The following is a 19,930-nucleotide window of genomic DNA, read 5'->3' on the forward strand; positions in this document are numbered from 1 at the left end:
TAATTACAAATGTACACATTTATCGACTGGGAAAATTCACAACTGGCTGGTGTCCCTTCAACACTGCATAACGGGGTTAAAAGGAGACAGAGTAATGATTCCAGCCTTCACAAGCACAGCCTGCAGCAGAAGGCAGGACTCAGGCAAAATACGCGTGGCAGAAGACAGCCACGGTCAGCAGGATGACGCCATTGATATTCACTACCGTCCGCCACAAAGGCTTCTCCGAGGTGTCTGTCATCTTCAGTTTCATGGCTGCCTCCTCTTCCTTTGTCATTTTGGGGCCCTTCTGCTGGTCCAGACCACAAAACAGGTCATAGGCCCGCCTGCAGCATCCTTTTTTCTCCTCAGGAACCTCTGTGTTAGGGGAAAGGCATAAAAGGATTGTTGGATACAGAAGCCGGAGGCACCAGAAAAGGTTTCCAGGGGAGATGGCATGCCATGAAACACCTGCCATTTTGCAGACATTTCCCAATTTTCTTGTTTGCAGGAATGAAAATGGTACAAATTAATGTCTGAGTAAACATAATTAATTATAAGATGATGTTAATAGATGGATTCAGCATTCTTACGATCAGCTTGCCTACATTTTATCTCTGTTGGGTCCAATGCAAAAACATTTTGATTTATTACAGTCATAATCAAACAGAAAATAATAGTTTATGAGAGAAATGTTAACAATTGGTTGGGGGACTGTGACATATGAAGAACGTGGAAAACCCACCTCTCAAACACAGAAACATATCTTTTTGCTACATCACTGAAAAACAATGAGATTGGCATGACTCAGGAGTGTACTGGCTACACCTGGAAATTCCAAGGCTTCACCACAGATCCAGCCATGTGGGTAAGGATTGGTCTGACTAGTCCCTGATGCAGGGCAGCAGTGATCAACACTTCCAGGGCTTGAGATCTGATACTGCTGAGTCGAACCATTCAACTGACCTTGCCATTCAAACTGGATGCCCACCAAGGGAACTAATTCTTTCCTCTGAGCTCAGGTGTGGCATTAGAGGTAGGCAGACCCAAGTTAGAATCCCAGGTGTGTGACTCACCAGATATGAATGCAAGCCCACTGTGTTTTCAGCACCATGGTCAGGGACCACTGCTCTCCACGCTCCCATTTCTAACTCACAGACTTACCGAATCCGAAAGAACCTCAGTGATCTGGCACACACCTGTGTCAGAACTGGAATCAAAACCCAGCCTTATGGGCTTCTTAATTCACCTCTCATATTCAAGCATATGTAAAATTGGATAAATAACACCTTCTTCATTATAAGATTTCCTGAGAGAGTAGCCCCGTGTATAGTAGGGTTTAAGAAGTGTCAGTCCCCTTCCATTCTCTCTCTTTTCTCTCACACACATAAAAAGAGAGACAAACCTCCTTGTACCCCCTCCACTTCGGTACACTCTACCAAAATAGGAGAATGGGGAGGGAGGAGCAAGGAGTTGGGCTCACTAACCAGCCCAAGTGAGAAATGCCTGTTTATCTGGGTCAATAAAAATTGGGTGGCCTTGAGAAAGTCTTTATGTCTCAGCTTCCTCATCTGTAAAGTTGGAAGACTTATACTTGCATTATATGCCTTGGAAGTATGAAGTGGTGCTAAAACGAATCACTAAAGTATTCATAATTAAAATATGTTATGATCATATCATTGTCAGTCATGATGGCAGTGGTGGTGGTGGTGATAATATGAGGACAGTGATGCGGCTGCAAGCTTCCTCGTGCTGCATTTTCTCAGAGGATGTTGAGGGTCACACCTACTGTCTACAAAAGCCCTCAAGAGATCTTCATTTATTGAACTTTAATAGGGCAGGGTGTTCAGTCTGATTTCACCATGAGTTCATCAGGAAACAACAGAATTCAAGTGCTGCCAGGAATCTCAGAAGTCACTAAGCCAATTCTCCAGCCAGTGTAGGATTCCCCTCTATGGCACCCCTGTTAGATGCACACTTGCTGCCCATCCCTTTCCAGACGAGCTCAGTTAGAAAACTCTTCCTTATATCAGTCATGATGGTGATAACCACAGCCAGTTCTTATGGTGGAGGATCATCTCATTCAACGTTTCCAACAGTGCTCTGAAGTGTAGCCTGTCATTTAGAATACTTTTGTGAGGAACTTGAGCTTTAGAAAAATGAAATCTCTTGCCCAGAGTAGTACGTAGAGAATTCAGGATTCAACCTCAGCTCTCCTCATATCCAAATACCACACTGTTTCTGCACTATCCTGCCTCCAGACTTCAAGTCAAATTGGGTGAGTTCTTTCCACCCATCTGTCTTAAGTCTTCTCTCTGGTGCAGAGCTAATCTCTTCTTTCACATTAAAACATTCAAAATATACCTCATCCATGTTCCTTTCAAATCTATGATATTCTCACTCAATGTGGAGGCATTTTTGGAGGTGGGAGAAGTAGGGGGCATGTTCAACCTGCTCCCCAGGGAAGCAGAAAGATGCAGCCTTTTTCAACACCATGGCCAGCTGCCTATGGCTCTAGTTTCCCTCCAGCACTTGCATGGTCACGTTTCAGAACTGAGAGGTCTTTAGAGATCGAGAGCAGACTATATCAGAGCTGGATGACAGACAAAGCCTCTCCCTTCCTGGGCCTCAATTTCCATCTCTGTAAAATGAGGTGATAAGAACAAATGAGGGACTTCCCTGGTGGTGCAGTGGTTAAGAATCTGTCTGCCAATGCAGGGGATACGGGTTCTATCCCTGTTCTGGGAAGATCCCACAGGCCGCGGAGCAACTAAGCCCGTGCACCACAACTACTGAGCCTGCGGTCTAGAGCCTACAAGCCAAAACTACTGAGCCCGTGTGCCACAACTACTGAAGCCCTCATGCTTAAAGCCTGTGCTCTGCAACAAGAGAAGCACCACAATGAGAAGCCCGCACAATGCAACAAAGAGTAGCCCCCGCTCACTGCAACTAGAGAAAGCCGGTATGCAATGAAGACCCGATGTAGCCTAAATAAATGAATAAATAAAATTAAAAAAACAAAAACAAAAACCACAGACAGATGGTCCCTAAAAAAGAAAAAAGATCTCTAGGGCCCCTTTCCAGAGCTAGTTCTATGATTTTCCTGATGGCCAGATTCAGACCTTGTTCAGCAGCATCTGTGCTCCCCTTCAGACAGAGTGATGAGACCTCCAGCCCGGTACCAGGTAAAGCACATATGACCCAGTGCTCCCACACCTCTGCACACCACACATCACCACATCCATCCTCCACGCACCCCTCCCGAGTAGGGAGGAAAAGCTGCAACACAGAAGTTGAGGAAAGTGTTGCTCCATGATCAGGATAAGTCTCCTGGCATTGCCTAAACATTATCTTCCTGGACCTCCAGGGAAATTTGATTTTTAAAATATGATGTGGTGAGCCAGTAAGACACAAGACCCTAAAAGCCTCTATCCCATCCTCCTGATATCACTAGAATGGCTGATAGCTTTGGTTCCAACTGCTTTCAGTTCACAGGCTGTGTCAGAAGAGCTCTGAGCCTTCCCTTGTCCCTAGCCAAGCCCCAAACCAAGTCAGGGGGGCACACATCTCACCTGCGCTTACTCACTGAGCACTGCAAACCAAGGAGTGAGGAGCTGGGGCGATTCTGCATCCCCTTCCTCCCCTTGACCAGACCTTGAATGAAGTGCCTGAAACCTACTTATCTGTCTCACCCTGCACCCTGCTCCTCACTCCCCTTTAGAAGAAAGATCTGAGCTTTGATGAAGGCACTTAGTGAAGGCTCCAGTAAGGTGTTCTTGCTGTTGGAGGAGTAACTCTTTAGGGCTTGGGAATAGGCTCTGAGCCACAAATCACCTATTTCAATGGTCTCCTCCGGGGCTTCTTGAATGTCCTCCTCTTCTGCGTCCAGGTCAATACGCTCCTCTTTGCTGTTACGCAGACTCCAGCACAGGCGGTAGAGCTGTGGAGAAAACAGAACAGGTTAGCAGAAAGATCCAAATGGTGTCTTGGGCCAAGAAGTTGGGAGAACAAAGAGATGTGTGTCAAGAAAGGAAAAGGAATGTGGCTCTCAATACCATCAAGAGCACAGATAACAGCTCCCATCCACAGCACTGTCTCTAAATATGTTGGGAACGTGGATATAAATCATACACATGTACACACCAGCCCCCATGCTATGTGCATATTCAGAGGCTGAGACTACCTTGAACATAGAAATGTTCTGAATGAATGACCTCTCATTACATATGATAAATGAATTTGTTCCTTTGTTCGTGCTGGGAAACAAGACTAGACACCCACTTATCCAGACCAGCAGTGCAAGATCAGATTTTTGTGCTATATTATGGAGGGGGGGAAGCGGGGAGAATTGTAGACTCATGAGCCAGTTAGAATAGGGAAGAGCTGGAGGTGCCGTTTCTATTGACATGAAACCAGAAACTACTTTACTTCAAGAGGAAGAATGGAACTAAATGTGTTGGGGTTATAATACTTTCAAAAACTGAGACATCAAGAAGCAATTAATACAACATAAAGAGAGCCTGTGGCAGATCTGGCCAATAACCATGATGGTGATTCTGCTACTATAAAAGCAATCTTTGTTTGACATTAAGGTTGGTCACAGTATTGACAATTTGGCAGTGAGGCTGAAGGTCTCTTAGGGATTCTGTAAGACCCTGTACTTGTGCATGCATGAGAAAGGGATCGACAAAACCCTTTCTCTTTCTCCACAGGCAAATGGGATCCTGGGTTAATGCTCTAGCTCTGTTCCTTGGAAACCTGAAAAGGGTAAAATGTTGGCTGTGCTGGGTTACCAGCCTATACAGCTTATGGTTAAAATGACCCAAAACTGGTCATCTTCATCTGCACTGGGAGGGCTGCGAACATACCCTAAACCAAGGGTGACATCTAGAGCTAAAGAAGAGTGCTTGACATTTTTGAAGTCTTGAATCAATTAGACTTTGATGCTGTTTCAAATTTCTTAAATTCTATGGGCAACTGCTTGGAGGCTTAATTGGGAAAAAATAAAGGGTAAATCATACTTCAGATTTCCCTCAGCGTGGTGATTTTTAGAACCAGGCATGTCCCTTTCTGGGACCCCTGGAAGCTATGACCAGGAGACTGTTACAAGAAATATGTGTTCCTATCTGGGACACAAGCATCCAAGCGAGGGTGACCCCGGTGCCTGCCCGTGTGATCTCATTCCCTTGTCCCAAGCTGTCACTTGGGGAGCAGGACGCAGAGAGTAGCCCCTGGAGTGAAATGTGGCCTGCTGTGAGGACTCCTGCTGAAGACACACTCTTGACACCGCTCTGCTGGCAAACCGTGTTTCCTGTCCTATATCCTCTACGTGACAACACAGGCAAGGATGGCCTATTGTAGTCACGTGAGTATGAAACGTCTAATGGAGCTGAAGGCAACCAAGACGAGTGCTGCAGCGTGAACATGACATCGGGGCAGGACCGGTCTCCCAGGTGGATACTCACATGCACATCTGGAATGGGCTTGGTGAAGAGAGAGACGGCCAGGATGACAACGATAGAAATGACGAAGAGGATGATGGCGAAGTACAAGTAGTGCACACCACAGATGATCTTGGGGCAGCTGCTGGGCTGCATACAGCTCCCGGTTCCATAGGCAAACTCGGCAATCATACGGGACACCCCAATCAGAAATCCTATGATCAGTCCCCAAAAGGCTCCCTGTGAAAGAAAACCCTGGATGGACGAACACTGTGTACAGAAAACAGCTGCGCATTCACTGGGGGGACAGAGGCAGGAGAATAACAGGGAGAGAAGTGATAGCTCCAGGCCATCTCAGACAGGAACACTGGAGTTCAGAATACGGCTAGGAATGTTACATCAGGCCTTTGGGGGCTGTGTTTACCACGTTTCAGTAATGTGATTTTACCTTCGTCATAAAATAAGGATTCACAAGATAATGGGGTAAAGTGTCTAATAACTGGTTAGAATAGCAACCCAAGGCCTTAATTCCAAAAATTCCCTTTAACTTTAAAAATGATCTGAATTTCTCTACCCACAGCTACTTTTACCACCAGACTCTGGATTTAGACACATTCCGGTATAAAGCAATTACTTGTGAAGTAAATTGTATTCCTTGAAGACGCGGGGGAAAAAATTGGGTCTTTTGGGGACAGAGGAGAAAGAAACTTTCCCATCACCCCCTTTAATAGGTCCAAAGTTATTGTTTTTAATTTGATAACATAAAATTATACTATGTGTTTTTACATTACATTTTGGGTTTACATGTTAGAATTACGGAAAGCCTTGAAGAGACTAGAAACATTGGAGGACAATTTTTCAAGTTTTTTAAAAAACTTTTCTTTCCTTCTTTCCTTCCTCCCTCCCTCCTTCCCTCCCTTCCTTCCTTCCTTCTTTTTGCTCAGTCCTCACCTAGAGGACAAGGTCTGAGTTTAGAGGTCATATTTTAAGAGGATCAGTGACAGAGTAGATTGAGTACATAGAAGGGTGGCCAAAAGGAGCCTTTGTGATTTTGTCAAGTGTTGGTCTGCATAGCCCCTTTGCTAGCCATCGGTACCCCCACACTCTATGCTCTAGGTGTGCTAAATTACCAGCTATTCTTTTAACGTGACACGTATGTTCATGTCCTGGGTCTTTGCACAGGTCACTCTCTCTGCCTGGGAGGGCACATGCTCATCCCTTCCTAGGAATCTTGCCCTAGCTGGAATGTCTCCTCTCCTCCTGCCCAGACACAACTGGGCTGGGTGCAGCCTCCTTGCTGTGGCTGCAGCACTTGGACACACCTCCACACCAGCACCAAGCACACTGCCATGTAATCATGCATTCACTCCTCTGTCTCCCCATCTGAACTGGGAGCTTGCCTGGAGAAGGAACCAGGATTCATTCCCTTCGTGTTGCTAATGCCTAGCCCTATGGTGGCATCTAGAAGTGTCCGCTGGGTGAATAAATGAATATGGAAGAAGAAAAAGATGTTCCCCATTTGTCCCTCATACACTTATTCAGTCAAAAAATTATTTCTTGACTTTAGTTTATGTGAATAGTATTGGTAAAACTTGCTTAGGTTTTCCTTTTCTTTTGGCAATTAGTCTGCTCTTATTCCTTTAGCCTCTATTCTCAAAAGGCTCTTGAAAAATCTGGGATCCTTTGAAATTTTCCTCAAGACTTAGAGTCACCCCTTAGCAAATAGAGTGCAAGACAAGTCCTGAGAATCACTTTGCAGTCTCTGCATGCTACTTTAGAGACTCTGAGCCAGGGCTTCTCACCCTTCACACTGTGACATTTGGGCTAGATAATTTTTTGTTGGGGGAAGGGGAGCAGGAGGCTGTCTTGTACATTGTAGAATGTTGATCTCCACCCACTAGATACCAGTAGCATTCCCCAAATCATCACCACCAAAAATGTTCCCAAATGGGAATTCCCTGGAGGTCCAGTGGTTAGGACTCCGTGCTTTCATTGCGGAGGGCCCTAGTTCGATCACTGGTCGGGGGACTTTAAAAAATCCCACAAGCTGCACAGCTCAGCCAAGAAAAGAAAAGTGTTCCAAAATAATGAAATAAGGGAATGTTGTATTTATGATGTGAAAATTGGTCATCTCAGTTCTTAATTAAAGAGATGAATTTAGTGCACCATTAAAAAATATGTTCGCAATACAATAGTTACTGGGTGTTTAACAAACCCAAAAAGCACTCCCTTTAATAACTAGGGATACTTCTGAAGTTAGCTGAAGAGTGATTGTAAATAATTGCCAAATGAAGAAGAAAAATGCTAACACATGTGTTTATTCCTTTCAGAGTGTCATAAACATGGACATAAAGATATACAGCTATACCTCCTACCAAGGAAACCAAAATAGTAGAATAAACTGAACCTTTCCTTAAGGAATTTTGAAATGTTGGTAATCTGGACTTGGGGTATCAAAGCAACTTTTGTTTGACCAAAATTGTAGAATATGAAATATAATTTTAAAATTTTCACAAATACAAAAAAAAAAATGTCCCCAGACATTGCCAGATACCCCCTGGGGAAGGGAAAAATTGCTCCCCGTTGAGAAACACAACAATCTTATCCCAATTCTTAGCCTTACTTTTTTTTTTTTTAGTACTTATTTATTTACTTGGCTGTGCCAGGTCTTAGTTGCAGCACTCAGGATCTTCGTTGCTAAGTGCAGGATCTTCGTTGCTGAGTGCAGGATCTTCATTGTGGCATGTGGGACCTTGCCATTGCAGCATGTGGGCATTTAGTTGTGGCATGCGGGATCTAGTTCCTTGACCAGGGATCGAACTCCGGCCCCTGCATGGGGAGTGCCGAGTCTTAACACTGGACCACCAGGGAGGTCATTAGCCTTACTTTTGAAAGCCCTAGTCCATTGCTGAACTGAGTCTGCTTGTGGCCCACTGCAACACCCATCTGGGTTTCCAGCCATACTTTCCTAGCTTGCATTTTAGAGACCTCCCAGTGAAGCAGTTTCTGTCAATCCCTATTGAAACGTATCCAAACATGTGTGCCCATTTCCCTAACCTGCCAAGGTCACTTGCAGGTTTCACTCTGCTCTCTCAAGTCCACTTATCTATGCACCCAGAGTTGTGTCACCAGCAAATCTGGACTATGTCCCTAATGGCAAATGGCAAATGTAGAGGGACACGTGTGGTGATTTCATACCTCAAAGTGGGGTCACTGCAGTGAAGTGTTTGCCTGGTGTGTGTTTGTCTCTGTCCTACTGAGAGAACGGGGGTGTCTAATCAAAAATACACCATTGATTTATATTGTCTCAGACAGTCAGCTGCATAGTCAACATCCCTACCCCTTCCCAGTGCTTCCCAGGCACAGCGATGGTTGGACACAGAGACACTGAGTAACATCCCAGTCAGAAACCTTATCCAAAGGCATCATTTTCATGGTGCTTCAGAATCTGCAGTGCCGCCCTACGGATGACCCAAATTCTTCAGCCTGGCTTTCAAAGGGGCCATGCCTCGTCTAGCCTTAACCTGCATTTCCAGATGAGTCTTCCATTATCCACGCACACAAACTCTCTCCACAGGTGAGATTCCTGACCGTCCTTCATCCCTCTCCTGTGTGAGTATCACTACTTGGTCCTTCACTGGTCCCTGAAAAGTGCTGGCTGGAAAATCTAGCTCACTGCAGAACCAAGGAGGTAACCTGTGCTAGAACTTCCTCTGGAGCTGCTCACGCAGGGGCTACGGACATCCCAGGGAGTGCCATGCTATTGGTCAAAATCACCAAGAGTGGATGGAAAACATATATTGTTAGTTGGGAATCAATTTGGAACCTGCAGCAAGGAGAAGAGGAGAGTCCAAGAGAATGTGAACCCAGGAGATTCCCATGGCCCCTGGAGGCTTTTCCGTATAAACCCTCAGCAGCACATTCATTCCTGCAGAAGATCTCTGGGAAGTAGCACCTCTCCCAGAGAATATACAAATCCAGATGGGAACTTCTGTTCCAGAATGGTTTTTCTAGATGTGTATGATACCTACCTGCTCATTGACTCTCTTGCAGAAAATAGCAAGCAGGAAGACAGCTGCAATAGGTGGTCCCAAGTAACTGGTGATGGACTGGATGTAATCGAAGAGCTGCCCACTCTGTGCGGACTGCACAATGGGCACCCAGGCGATGCTGATGCCAATGAGCACCAGGATGAACAACCTGAAATCCAAGCCGCACAGCAGGGTGTCAATAAACGGCTCCACGTGAAGAAATATATATCACTATATATATATAACTAGCAAATACACATGTACACACAAGATAGATGGATAGATGATAGATAGATAGATAGATAGATAGATAGATAGATAGATAGACAGACAGTTTTATATGACCACAGCAAGGGAAAATAATTAGCAAATTCACTGAGACTCTTTTCTTCTGTATTCTGCTTCTTCAGGAAAATCTTCTTCGCCTATAAGTACAACATACTTGATTTTCAGTAGTAAAGTAGACCCAGTAACCACCACTGAGAGGCAGTGGAGTATGGGAACAAAGGTTTGGACTTTGAAGCCAGCTCTCCTTTTTTTTTTTTTTTTTTTTTTCCTGCCAAGCCACGTGACTTGCGGGATTTTAGTGCCCAACCTGGTTTGAAACTGTGCCCTTGGCAGTGAGCGTGCAGAGTTCTAACCACAGGCCCGGCAGGGAATTCCCTAGCTCTCTCCCCTTTTGAGTTTCACTTCCAGTCCTGAAAAGATTGGAGGCTTCCTTATAACCTTTTGATTTAATTAGAAAGAAGGTTGTGATTCTCTTATCTCTCTTACCTGAATTTAAGGCAAGAGTCCTAAGCTAACCTTTCCAAAGCAGTGTTTTCACTAACGTATGTCTCCCTCTTAAATACCCTTCCCACTGCCCCCCATCTACCGAAATCCTACCCCCCATTTTGGATGCAGCTCAGGGTCTCCCTCCCCCAGGAGCCTTCCTCCGCTACTGCATGGTGCACTCACCTCTCCCTTCTCTGAGCCCTCCATTGCTCTCACAGGTGCCACAGCAAAGTCTGGAACTGCTTCGTGTAACTATAACTAGGACAGGGACAAACCCCTGGGCAGCCGTCATTGGATGCACCAAAAGACGTGAGCCCCAACGTAATCTCAGAGCCAAGAGGTCCAGCTCTGAGCAAAGCAACAAAATGGTTTCCTTCCCATGTTGCATCTTGAGACTTATAAATAGCAGAAAAATGCCAGTAAACTTCTTTCTAAGGAAAACCCAGTCAGGGTAACCGTGTGGCTTCCTGTGAAGCAGAGTGGTGGACTCTGGGCCGGTCAGACCTCCCCTGGGTGCCAGGTGGCTCATCACCTGCGAGTGGCCTGTCATTTTCCTTTCCTCCCTTTGCCCTAACCTTGCTCATGAGATTTATGAGGTGGCAGCATTCCCCGGGGAACCCTTCCCTTGACAGACATCCCAGGGACTTTTTCCATCTGCCTGAGGTGGTTGGCCTGCCTTAGCCCCATGGAGAGACAGCAGAGCTTCTGCTAGTCCTGTATCCAGAGCACCTGCTCCATGGATAAGCGGGATAACGGGTACGCCTGACCCACATATCAGTGCTTACTGCATTCAGTATCCCGTTGTGTCCATGACAAGTGTGCACATAGCCTGGTATTCTAGACTTTACAAAGCATGTTCATGAGCGTGCTATCACCTAACTCTCACAATGGTCCTGCAAAATATTACAGCCAAGGGTCAAGGCATTGGAGGCACCTAAAAGATGGCCAGTGAGGAGAGCTGCAGTGTAGAGGGCTGAGAAAGACAGCGTGGGACAGTACAAATGGCCTTGGACAAGGACTTGGTTGGCCATGGGTGCCAGTCCTGGCTCTGCTGCTGTTCAAGCTTCCTGATTTAGGCAGGACGAACCTTTTTTCGTGTGCTGGTAAACTTAGGTTAGATTAAATGATCTCTGATGTCGTTTCATGCTCCAGAGGGACATTGTTTGATGATCTCCAATTTGAAGTTAAATGCCACTGAAAGCAAATATAACTTGCCACAGAGGTTACTCCCATTCTACCCAGCATCTACCTATCTTCTCCAACTTGAAGGAACCTCTCTGACCATTCGAGCTTTCCATGGTGCATGACAGCAGGGAGCTGCACTTACCTTCCTGCAATCATGAGCTCTTTCTCAGACGCTGTCTTCCGGATCTTGGTGTAGATGTCCATGGTGAAGAGGGTGCTGGCGCTGTTGAAGATGGAGGTCAGGGAGCTCATGAGAGAGGCCAACATGACCGACAGCATCAGGCCTCGCAGTCCTGGAAGAGAAGGAAGTTTTGAGTGGTGTGTGGAGAACCTCGGCCCTTTTGTGCTTGGAAAGCGGGAAGATTCACGGATTTTTGCCTTCTGACACCAAGCCATATTCTCTGATTTATCTCTCCAGAAGGATTAGGAGCTTTAAGGAATGGACTGTGCCTTTAAAACATATCATTAGTCCACAGTAGTCAACAAAGAGCTAGGGACAAAATACACGAGGTAAATGCCTTGCAGTTGGATGACGGGTGGTGGTGGGCGGTGGTGGGGGGGGGGTGTATGTATGTGTTTCCACCTGAGTGGACTTTTATAAGGTCTTTCCCCAAAAAGATTAATGATAATGAAGAAATATTTAAATTAGGATTCAAAAGATGAGGTTTCAAGAAAGTGAAAAGACAGCCTATAGAACGGGAGAAAATATCCGCATATATCTCATAAGGATATATTATACAGAATATATAAAAAATTCCTACAACTCAATAATAAAAAGACAAATAACCCAATTTAAAATGGGCAAAGGACCTAAACAGACACTTTTCCAAAGAAGATAAAGTGGTTAATAATCACATGAAAAGTTGCTAAACATCAGGGAAATTCAAATCAAAATCACAATAAAATACTATTTTGCACCCCCCAGGGGGGTATAAGTTTTAAAAAGACAGATAATAACAAGAACAGGTAGTGATGTGGAGAAATAGGAAACCTCATCCATTGCTGGCAGTCACATAAAATGGTACTGCCGCTGTGGTGAACATTTACTCAAATAGTTAAACATGGAGTTAACATATGACCTATCACTTCCACTCCAAGGCAGCTACCCAAGAGAAATAAAAACATAAGTTTGTACAAAAACCTCTACGTGGGTGTTCAAAGCAGTATTATTTATAAGAGCCAAAAAGTAGAAACAACACAGCCTCCATCAGCTGATACATGAATACACAATATGTGGTATATCCATCCAGTGGAATGTTATTTTTTAAAAAAGAATGAAATAGTAGTATATGCCGACAACATGGATGAACCTTGAAAACATTATACTAAGTGAAAGAAGCCAGACACAAAAGGACAAATACTGTATGAGTTCATTTATATGAAATGTCCAGAGTCAGCAAATCCATAGAGACAAAAAGTGGATTAGTGCGTGCCTAGAGCTGGGGGTGGTTAGGATGAAATACAGAGTGCTTGCTAATGGGTACAGGAATTCTTTTGGGGAGGTGATGAACATTTTCTAGACTGTGGTGACAGTTTCACAGCTCTGTGAAATACTAACCAAGAAGAGCACGAGGTTGTCCCTACTGAGGCTAGAGGGCCAGGCCATGCTGAGGGCCCACCACTGAGAGTACAGTGCCAGAAGTAAAGGCAACTTTAGGGGTCACCTAGGCCTACCATCCATCTGATACGCGAATCCTTTCCACAATATTTCTTCTGCCTAAACCCTCCAGCAACGGGAGTCTGCTCCTTCTTGGACAGTCCTGATGAGGCAGAGATCTGCCTCTTGAGAGCCTCAGACACAGCCCTTACACCACCCAACAGAAACAGTCTTACTCCCCATCCACTTTACCATATTTCACGTATTCAAAGATAACTCAGATTCTCTTGAACTCTCTCTTCTCTAAGCTAAATATCTTCAGTTTCTTGTAATATTCCCGTATAAGAGGACTTGACATATATCTCTATTAAACTTCAAGTCGTTAGATTTGAGTCAACCTTCCTGATTCTTGAAATCTTTTTGGAATGTGATTCTATCATTCCTCTAGGTATTGTATCTGTAAATAATTTTACAGTTTTGTTTTCATCTACAGCCTCACAAGAAGAAAAACAAAGGTTGCCTATCCTGATTATTTTGTCACTTGTTGGGAGATTTTTTAATGGTCCTCTTGAATGTCTATCATGTAGACTACAGACTATTGGAGCTATAGTAGGAGTTATAAAGATCGTGTAGTCCAACTCTCTCATCCCTCAGTTAATAAAACAAAGGTCCATTTCAAGGAGTTAGTAGGTAGGGCTTCAAGTCCTAGTTCTGCCATTTGCTTGGGGTTATTTCACCAGTTAATTGCTAAGCTGGGATAGAGCTCTCCCCTTTGTTTCACAATCTTATAAAGCTCACATTCACTTATTCACTCAACAAACGTTTGTTAAACATAATTTTACAGTGGTCCAGGCAAGACATAATGATATATCAGAGCAGAATGATGGAGGTAACAAGAGAAGGAAGTAGATGAATATAAGAAATACTTAGGAGGTAAAATGAACAGAATTTGGTGATGGATTGGTGGGGGAATATTTACTGCCTGAGTGAAAGAGGCTGAATCTGCAAATGAGACATAAAGGAACAGCTGGAAAGGATGGGGGAAAAGACAAACAGGAGAGGACAGTGTTATGGAATCTAAGAGAAGGGAATAACGCAAGAAAGATGAGTGATCAATAATGCTGAATGCTCCTGAGGGACCAATGGAAGATATCTATTTGATCTAGCATGGGGAATCTGGTGTTTACAGAAGCCGGACTCTGGCCTAAAGTGAGGAATGGCAGTGGTACATGCAAATGCAGCATTTTTTTGTCCTACGTGCCATGCAGCTTTCTGTCATGCACAATCCACTCTCACACAGTGTTCAGAGCTACAGTCCTCACCCAGGATCTGTCAGTCTAAAGAAATAGCATCAACACCCCACAGAGGCTGGAATCCAAGCCAGAATTCTAAAAGAGCCATGATTCTTGCTAATTACAACCTTAATTAATAAGCAGCCCAGCTCAGCGGAATAGTTAACTATTACTCCCATTTTTATAGAAGTTGAATGCAAAGAGTTCACCCAAGGTCATATATCCAGTCTGTGGTTTAAAAAAAAATTCCAAATTCCCCAATTCTAGTCTTGAGCAGAGTTAACCATGCCAGACACTGAGCCACTGTGCAGCCTTGGAAAAGTCACTTTCTCTCTCAATTTCCCCAACTGTAAAATGAACAGGTTTGACTAGATGATCTCCATGTTTCCTTTCAGCAATAAAATTTTATGTCTAGTCTACTATTTATGTTTTTTCTAAATTTTCCTGATCAATACCTTTGAATTTTTGGTCTCTGGGACCCCTAACCTCATGAGATTTCCAGAATTAGATATTTCTTCAACATGCAGATGGACAGTAACCACACAGGTCTACCCCAAAATTCTAACTATTCTGGACTGTAAGTACTCACTCTCCTAGGATACCATATTCTCTACAGTGATAAGCCCCCTTGTATTCAATCTACCTACTTGCCTTGAACTTCCTCAATGTAAAGCTAAAATCACTCTTTGCCTTTCTCTCCATATTTTTCCTTGGAACAGCTTAGAAGTCAACTCATTCTCCAGGTAAAACTCCATTTAGTTTAAGCCTCATGTTAATGTCTGTTGAAGAGCTTCAAAAGACCTTCTAGATGAACATGGAAAAGGCATGCTTTTCCCTCACATGCTTTCAGATCATCTCCTTTCTATGCCTGACTGATGGACAAGTGCCAGAACTCATAGAGCCAACCAAGCCAGATGGCTCCTCCCCACTAATGGAAGACATGTTCAAAACCTGAGGACACCCAGAAGGAGGCGTTCCCTACTAGCCCCCCAGGCTCAGAAAGGGCTTTGCCCCAGAAGGCCCACAAACAGCTGTGTAGATAGAGCCCAAGTCCAATCAGCTTCCCAAGAAAGACTCTGTCAGCAAGGACAACTCTCACCATTGGGCATGAGTTCCACCACCAAGGTCGGGTAGGCAATGTTGGTACAGCCAACCTTGGTGCCGCAATATTTCTCACACTCCGAGGGGACGGTGCAGGCAACTTTTTCTGAGGAGAGATGAAGAGTCATGTCAGAAAGCAGACATCGGGGAAATGTTTCCAAGATTCACCTTCTTAAGACAGGGCTTCAAAGAGGACATTCCGACCCACCACCCTGAAATGGTTCCACAAAGAGCGCAGCTCCCACTAGGCCCTTCCATGCCATCCCCTTGCCCTGCTGGTCCTGACCCTTCCCAAGCTCTGCCTGGGGAGGAAAGACAGTTCCTAGGCAAAGGAGGGAGAAGCAAAGAAATGCTTAGATAGGAAAGGAGAGGCCACAGTCCTCAGACTCTAGCTAGCTACCCTGCTCAGTAGTGACTGTGTTCTTGTTTCTCCTGAAGATCACGGTGACTTGTGGTTCCTAATTTTGAGGTTTGTTTTCAACAGCTCTTGCAAGTAGGGCTGAATATCCAGACAACTAAGGGGATTCCCCAGTGGAAGGGCTGTGGGGTAGAACTTCCAAGATGTGGAAAATTTGGGCTAGAATTAGAAAGGAAATGGCCTGGGAGGGGAAGGGGACATGATCTAGAGACTTGGAGAAAGTTCTAAAAACTTCTATAGCATTCAGGTCTACAAGCATTTATTAGGTACCTACTACAGGTAGCTCATTTAGTGCTGCCCCATGTAGCACTGAATCATCACAGCACCATCTCAAATATTTGTCTCTGTATTATATCCATTATACTTTAAACTATTCAGTTAGATATATTTTTCTCATGACAGGTGAGCCAAGATAGGAGGGTGAAAGCACTATTAGGAACACGTGGCCAATGGCAACAGGTGCCCCCAGACTGTCTTGTCTTCATTGTGGAAGGTGCTCACCAAACTTTCACTCCGTGGTGCTCTCTTTTTTGCCATTATTTTATATTCTAGCAAACAGTTTTGACCTATGATGGCTGACCAAAAAACACACGCAAATGGAAATGCAGGAGAGGCCACAAATGGGCCAAGGAAGAATCTATCACCCTGGATAGCAGAGTGCGAGGCTCAGGGCCCCTTCAAAGAAATGGTCCAGGAAACAGGGCTCGGAGAAGCAGGCCGTTGGAGACTGGCTGGGTCCTTTGACATTAAGGGCATCACACACACTACCATAGCCTGGTGGGGGGTGGGTATGCAGATCATAAAATGAGTAAATATTAGCTGGAAGAAGCCATCACTGGAGGCACATCATGACTTCAGAGAATTTGCAAAAGGGGAAAAGTGACTGCCAGTGTAAAGAATCAGGGAACACAACTCCGCAGGTTCTATGACCTCAAGTTACTCACTGTCTGGGGCGGGAGGGACAATAATCCTTGGTAATCATGGCAAGAAGAGGGCAGAAAGAAAGAAACAGGGAGCTACAGGGCTTCAGAGGTGACTGGGAGCCAGGAAAGGTGGCGAGAGAAGCTGGCGAGCCGGGCAGGAGGCATCACCTGTGTACAGGATGCGGCTGATCATCCCCGGCATCACCATGAGGAACATGGGCAGCAGCTTCAGGTACCCACACATGATGCAGCCAGCCTTCACGTGTGACATGTTTTTGGCCGAGAGGCAGCGCTGCACAATGACCTGCCAGGGGAAGCCCAGTGAGGGAGGGGTGTAGGTAAGAGACCCCGCAACACGCTCTGACCGCCCCAGCTTCCCCCACCATCCCGGGTCTTGGCCTGGCACTCCCACGTCACCAAGGCCCAGCAACCCTCAGACCACATGAGCCCTGCCCTACCTTTCCCGATCCCACGAGCCACAGACAGACAGGAGTCTCTGCAGCACCCTGGGGGAGAACCCCTCTTCCCCACATCCAGCATGGGTACCTGATCTGTGCACCAGTACCACAGGGCGATGATAGACAACCCAAAGATGAGCCCAGGCCATGGCAGGTCTCCCTTGAGTGGATCTCGGAAGATGTGGAAGGAGTCGGCCCTCGGGGTGTAGCATTCTTTAGCAATAGTGGTGTTTCCATCAGAAACCACAGTTGGAATGGCATTCATGTATTTTGTCATGAAGGCATCATACCCTCCCACTTCGTGAAAAGCTGGAAAACATTGGTAACGAAAGTCAACATCCTGAAACTCCCAACTTGTCACAGCAGTTTCTTCCTGTGGATGCCTCAGAAACCAACAGCCAGGGCGCTCACCGTGGGGTCTTGGGCAAGTCATTGTGCCATGCTGGGCTTCGGCTCTCTCATCCCTCGGATGGGATGATTAACCTTGCCCAGCCCCCTGAGGGGGCTACTGTGAGGGTCCAAAGTAATAACCTGTGAAAGTCCTCCAACCATAAACGTCTTTACAAGGGGAAAGTATTTGAATTATTAAAAGAAAGACCTTGGTTTGAGCCAGACTCAAAGACTCTGTTTTCCCCCTCACCCCCTGCTATCAGCAGTGGCCCTTGGGATCCTGGACACAGACCCAGAGACACAGACTAGGCCCCTGGTTCCAGCAGTGTGGTGGGATGGAGGAGAATGGGTGAGGAAGTCTGGAGCCCTGCCACCTCTTGGCTGTGGGAATAAGGCATTCCAGCTCCTGTCCTGCAGAATAAGGCATTCCCTGCCCCTGCCCCAGACCCCTGAGGACCACTGGGGGAAACAAATTGAAGCTCTAAAAAAACATAGCATAAAGAGAGGATAAGAGGCTTTACAGGACACACAGAGAGCATAGGCTCCCTTAAAAATAAAATGGCATTTTATATCCTCCCATGATAAGGACCTCTATTGGTAGGGTTTCCAGTCTTGTCCTTGGGGTTTCATAGGCAAATAAAATTTCAAAATTGGGGGGACAGGGACTACAGAGTGGCTGATTTTTAAAAATTCGCCAAATAAGGAAATAAAGAAAATGGTCAATTCATAAAAGAAAGGACATTTAACATCAAAATATAGATGACATAATCTGAGACTTAAGGTACAACATTTAAATATATTTAGCCTAATAGATAGTTAACCTTATCTTTTTTTTTTTTTCTGTCCAGTTTCTCTATGGAGAGAAGACCATGACATCAGAGGCCCATACTGGGGCCCACTGGCCCGGACTGTCCAGAGAGGGCAGCAGGGAATCCAGGTAATGTCTGGGCCAGGCCCAGCCTGAGACCTCCAGGGCGGGGAAGGTGCCCCCTGCACACCCACAGTGATGGCCTGTCCATGCCTGTCCACTCCCCTGGGGAGGGCAGAGCATGCGCAGCTCACCGCCTAGGCCAGCGGCAGGCAGGGAAGCTGGACTCACTTTTCTCTCCCTGGGCCTCTACCTCTGCATCCCTGCCTCCACAGCCTGCCCCAGCCCCACTTACCAAATCCAGTCAGGATAAAAGACCCCACCAGCATGATGGCTGTCTGCAAGGTGTCCGTGTAAATCACAGCCGCCAGGCCCCCTAAGCAGGCAAAGGAGACAATGCATCTGACCTCAGGTAGGAGTGCAACCTGTTGGCCAACCTCCTTTCCCCACCCTCACCTCTCCACTCCTCTCCCTCTGCACACCTTCTGTACCCCTCAGTTACCCACCTGCCTTCCCTTCCTTCCCTCCCTTGTCCTGTTACATCAGTCTGCCACCCAGCATGTTCCAGTATCTCCACTTTTCACAAAAATGCTGGGAAGGCCTTGGGGAAAGTGTTCTCCCTATTTGAGGACAGAGAGCTTGATGTGACGGCTTTAAGCCAGGAGACAGCCATGGTAAGAAGCGTCTGCTGCAAACGAAGGCAGGGCGGAGCAAAGAGCTGATATCTCTGCAAGATGTCTGGGGACATGACCAAATCAGCACATTTCAAAGGGCTACTTGCACTTCCACTCTCTCTTCTCTCGGACCACCTGAGTGACTGCTTGTCCCCAGCACCGCAGGGCTCCAGCTGGGCAGCAAGTTCCATCACTGACCCTGGCCCCCCTAACTGGGCAGAGCAACCTCTGCAAAGGTGCCCCCAATGGTCACTCATATCGCCAGCTTCTCCCGTCACCTCTTGAGTCTTCCTCCAAAGTCTCTGTGTGTTACTCCCTCCCTTCCTCCCTACAGTGCCTCCCAGTCCCTATCACTGATGTGGGCTTCTATCCAAAGGCCTCTATCCAAGGCCTCTATCTGGCTTCCAAGGCCCCTACATGTGACCCCACTTGAACCATCAGGTCTTATCATCACCTACACCTCCCCCACCCTTAACTTCTTCCCATTGGCCGCCCCGCTCCCACCCAGCCTAACGCTGCCTGCTTGCTCACCCTGCCACATCCCCCTGCTCCCATGCCTGACTCCATTCCCTGGCTCCCACCTCTCCCGGCGCACAGCACTCCCTCCCTGCTTCTCCCAACTCAGCCAAGTTCTCTCCACAACCTGCAAGGCCAAGCCATGCCCCACCTCCTGTAAGAAGCTGTCCTGACTCTTCCCACTAACACTGGATTTTTCTGGGGCCCCTTCAACTCTTTCCTCAAACTGTTTCCTGGGTGGATCTCTTCCTCGAGAGGAGAAGCCACATCTCCTACTTCCTTT

At 46.1% G+C, this 19,930-nt stretch overlaps 1 protein-coding gene across 2 annotated transcripts in view; it reads right to left on the minus strand.

Moving 5' to 3' along the window:
• Positions 1-19,930, minus strand: part of SLC5A1 (solute carrier family 5 member 1) — a 55,579-nt gene continuing 35,649 nt past the window's right edge. For both annotated transcript variants that reach the window (XM_057745270.1, XM_057745271.1), the window contains exons 7-15: positions 18,753-18,833; positions 17,288-17,508; positions 16,910-17,045; positions 15,399-15,506; positions 11,553-11,703; positions 9,452-9,620; positions 5,445-5,660; positions 3,814-3,919; positions 1-357 (exon numbers count right to left, since the gene is read on the minus strand). In XM_057745270.1, the coding sequence (XP_057601253.1) occupies positions 140-357; positions 3,814-3,919; positions 5,445-5,660; positions 9,452-9,620; positions 11,553-11,703; positions 15,399-15,506; positions 16,910-17,045; positions 17,288-17,508; positions 18,753-18,833 (1,406 nt within the window). In that variant the 3' untranslated portion in view covers positions 1-139. The remainder of the gene's footprint in view (positions 358-3,813; positions 3,920-5,444; positions 5,661-9,451; positions 9,621-11,552; positions 11,704-15,398; positions 15,507-16,909; positions 17,046-17,287; positions 17,509-18,752; positions 18,834-19,930) is intronic.

Source organism: Hippopotamus amphibius, chromosome 8 (genome assembly GCF_030028045.1).
Source record: "Hippopotamus amphibius kiboko isolate mHipAmp2 chromosome 8, mHipAmp2.hap2, whole genome shotgun sequence".
Taxonomy (NCBI): Eukaryota; Metazoa; Chordata; class Mammalia; order Artiodactyla; family Hippopotamidae; genus Hippopotamus; species Hippopotamus amphibius.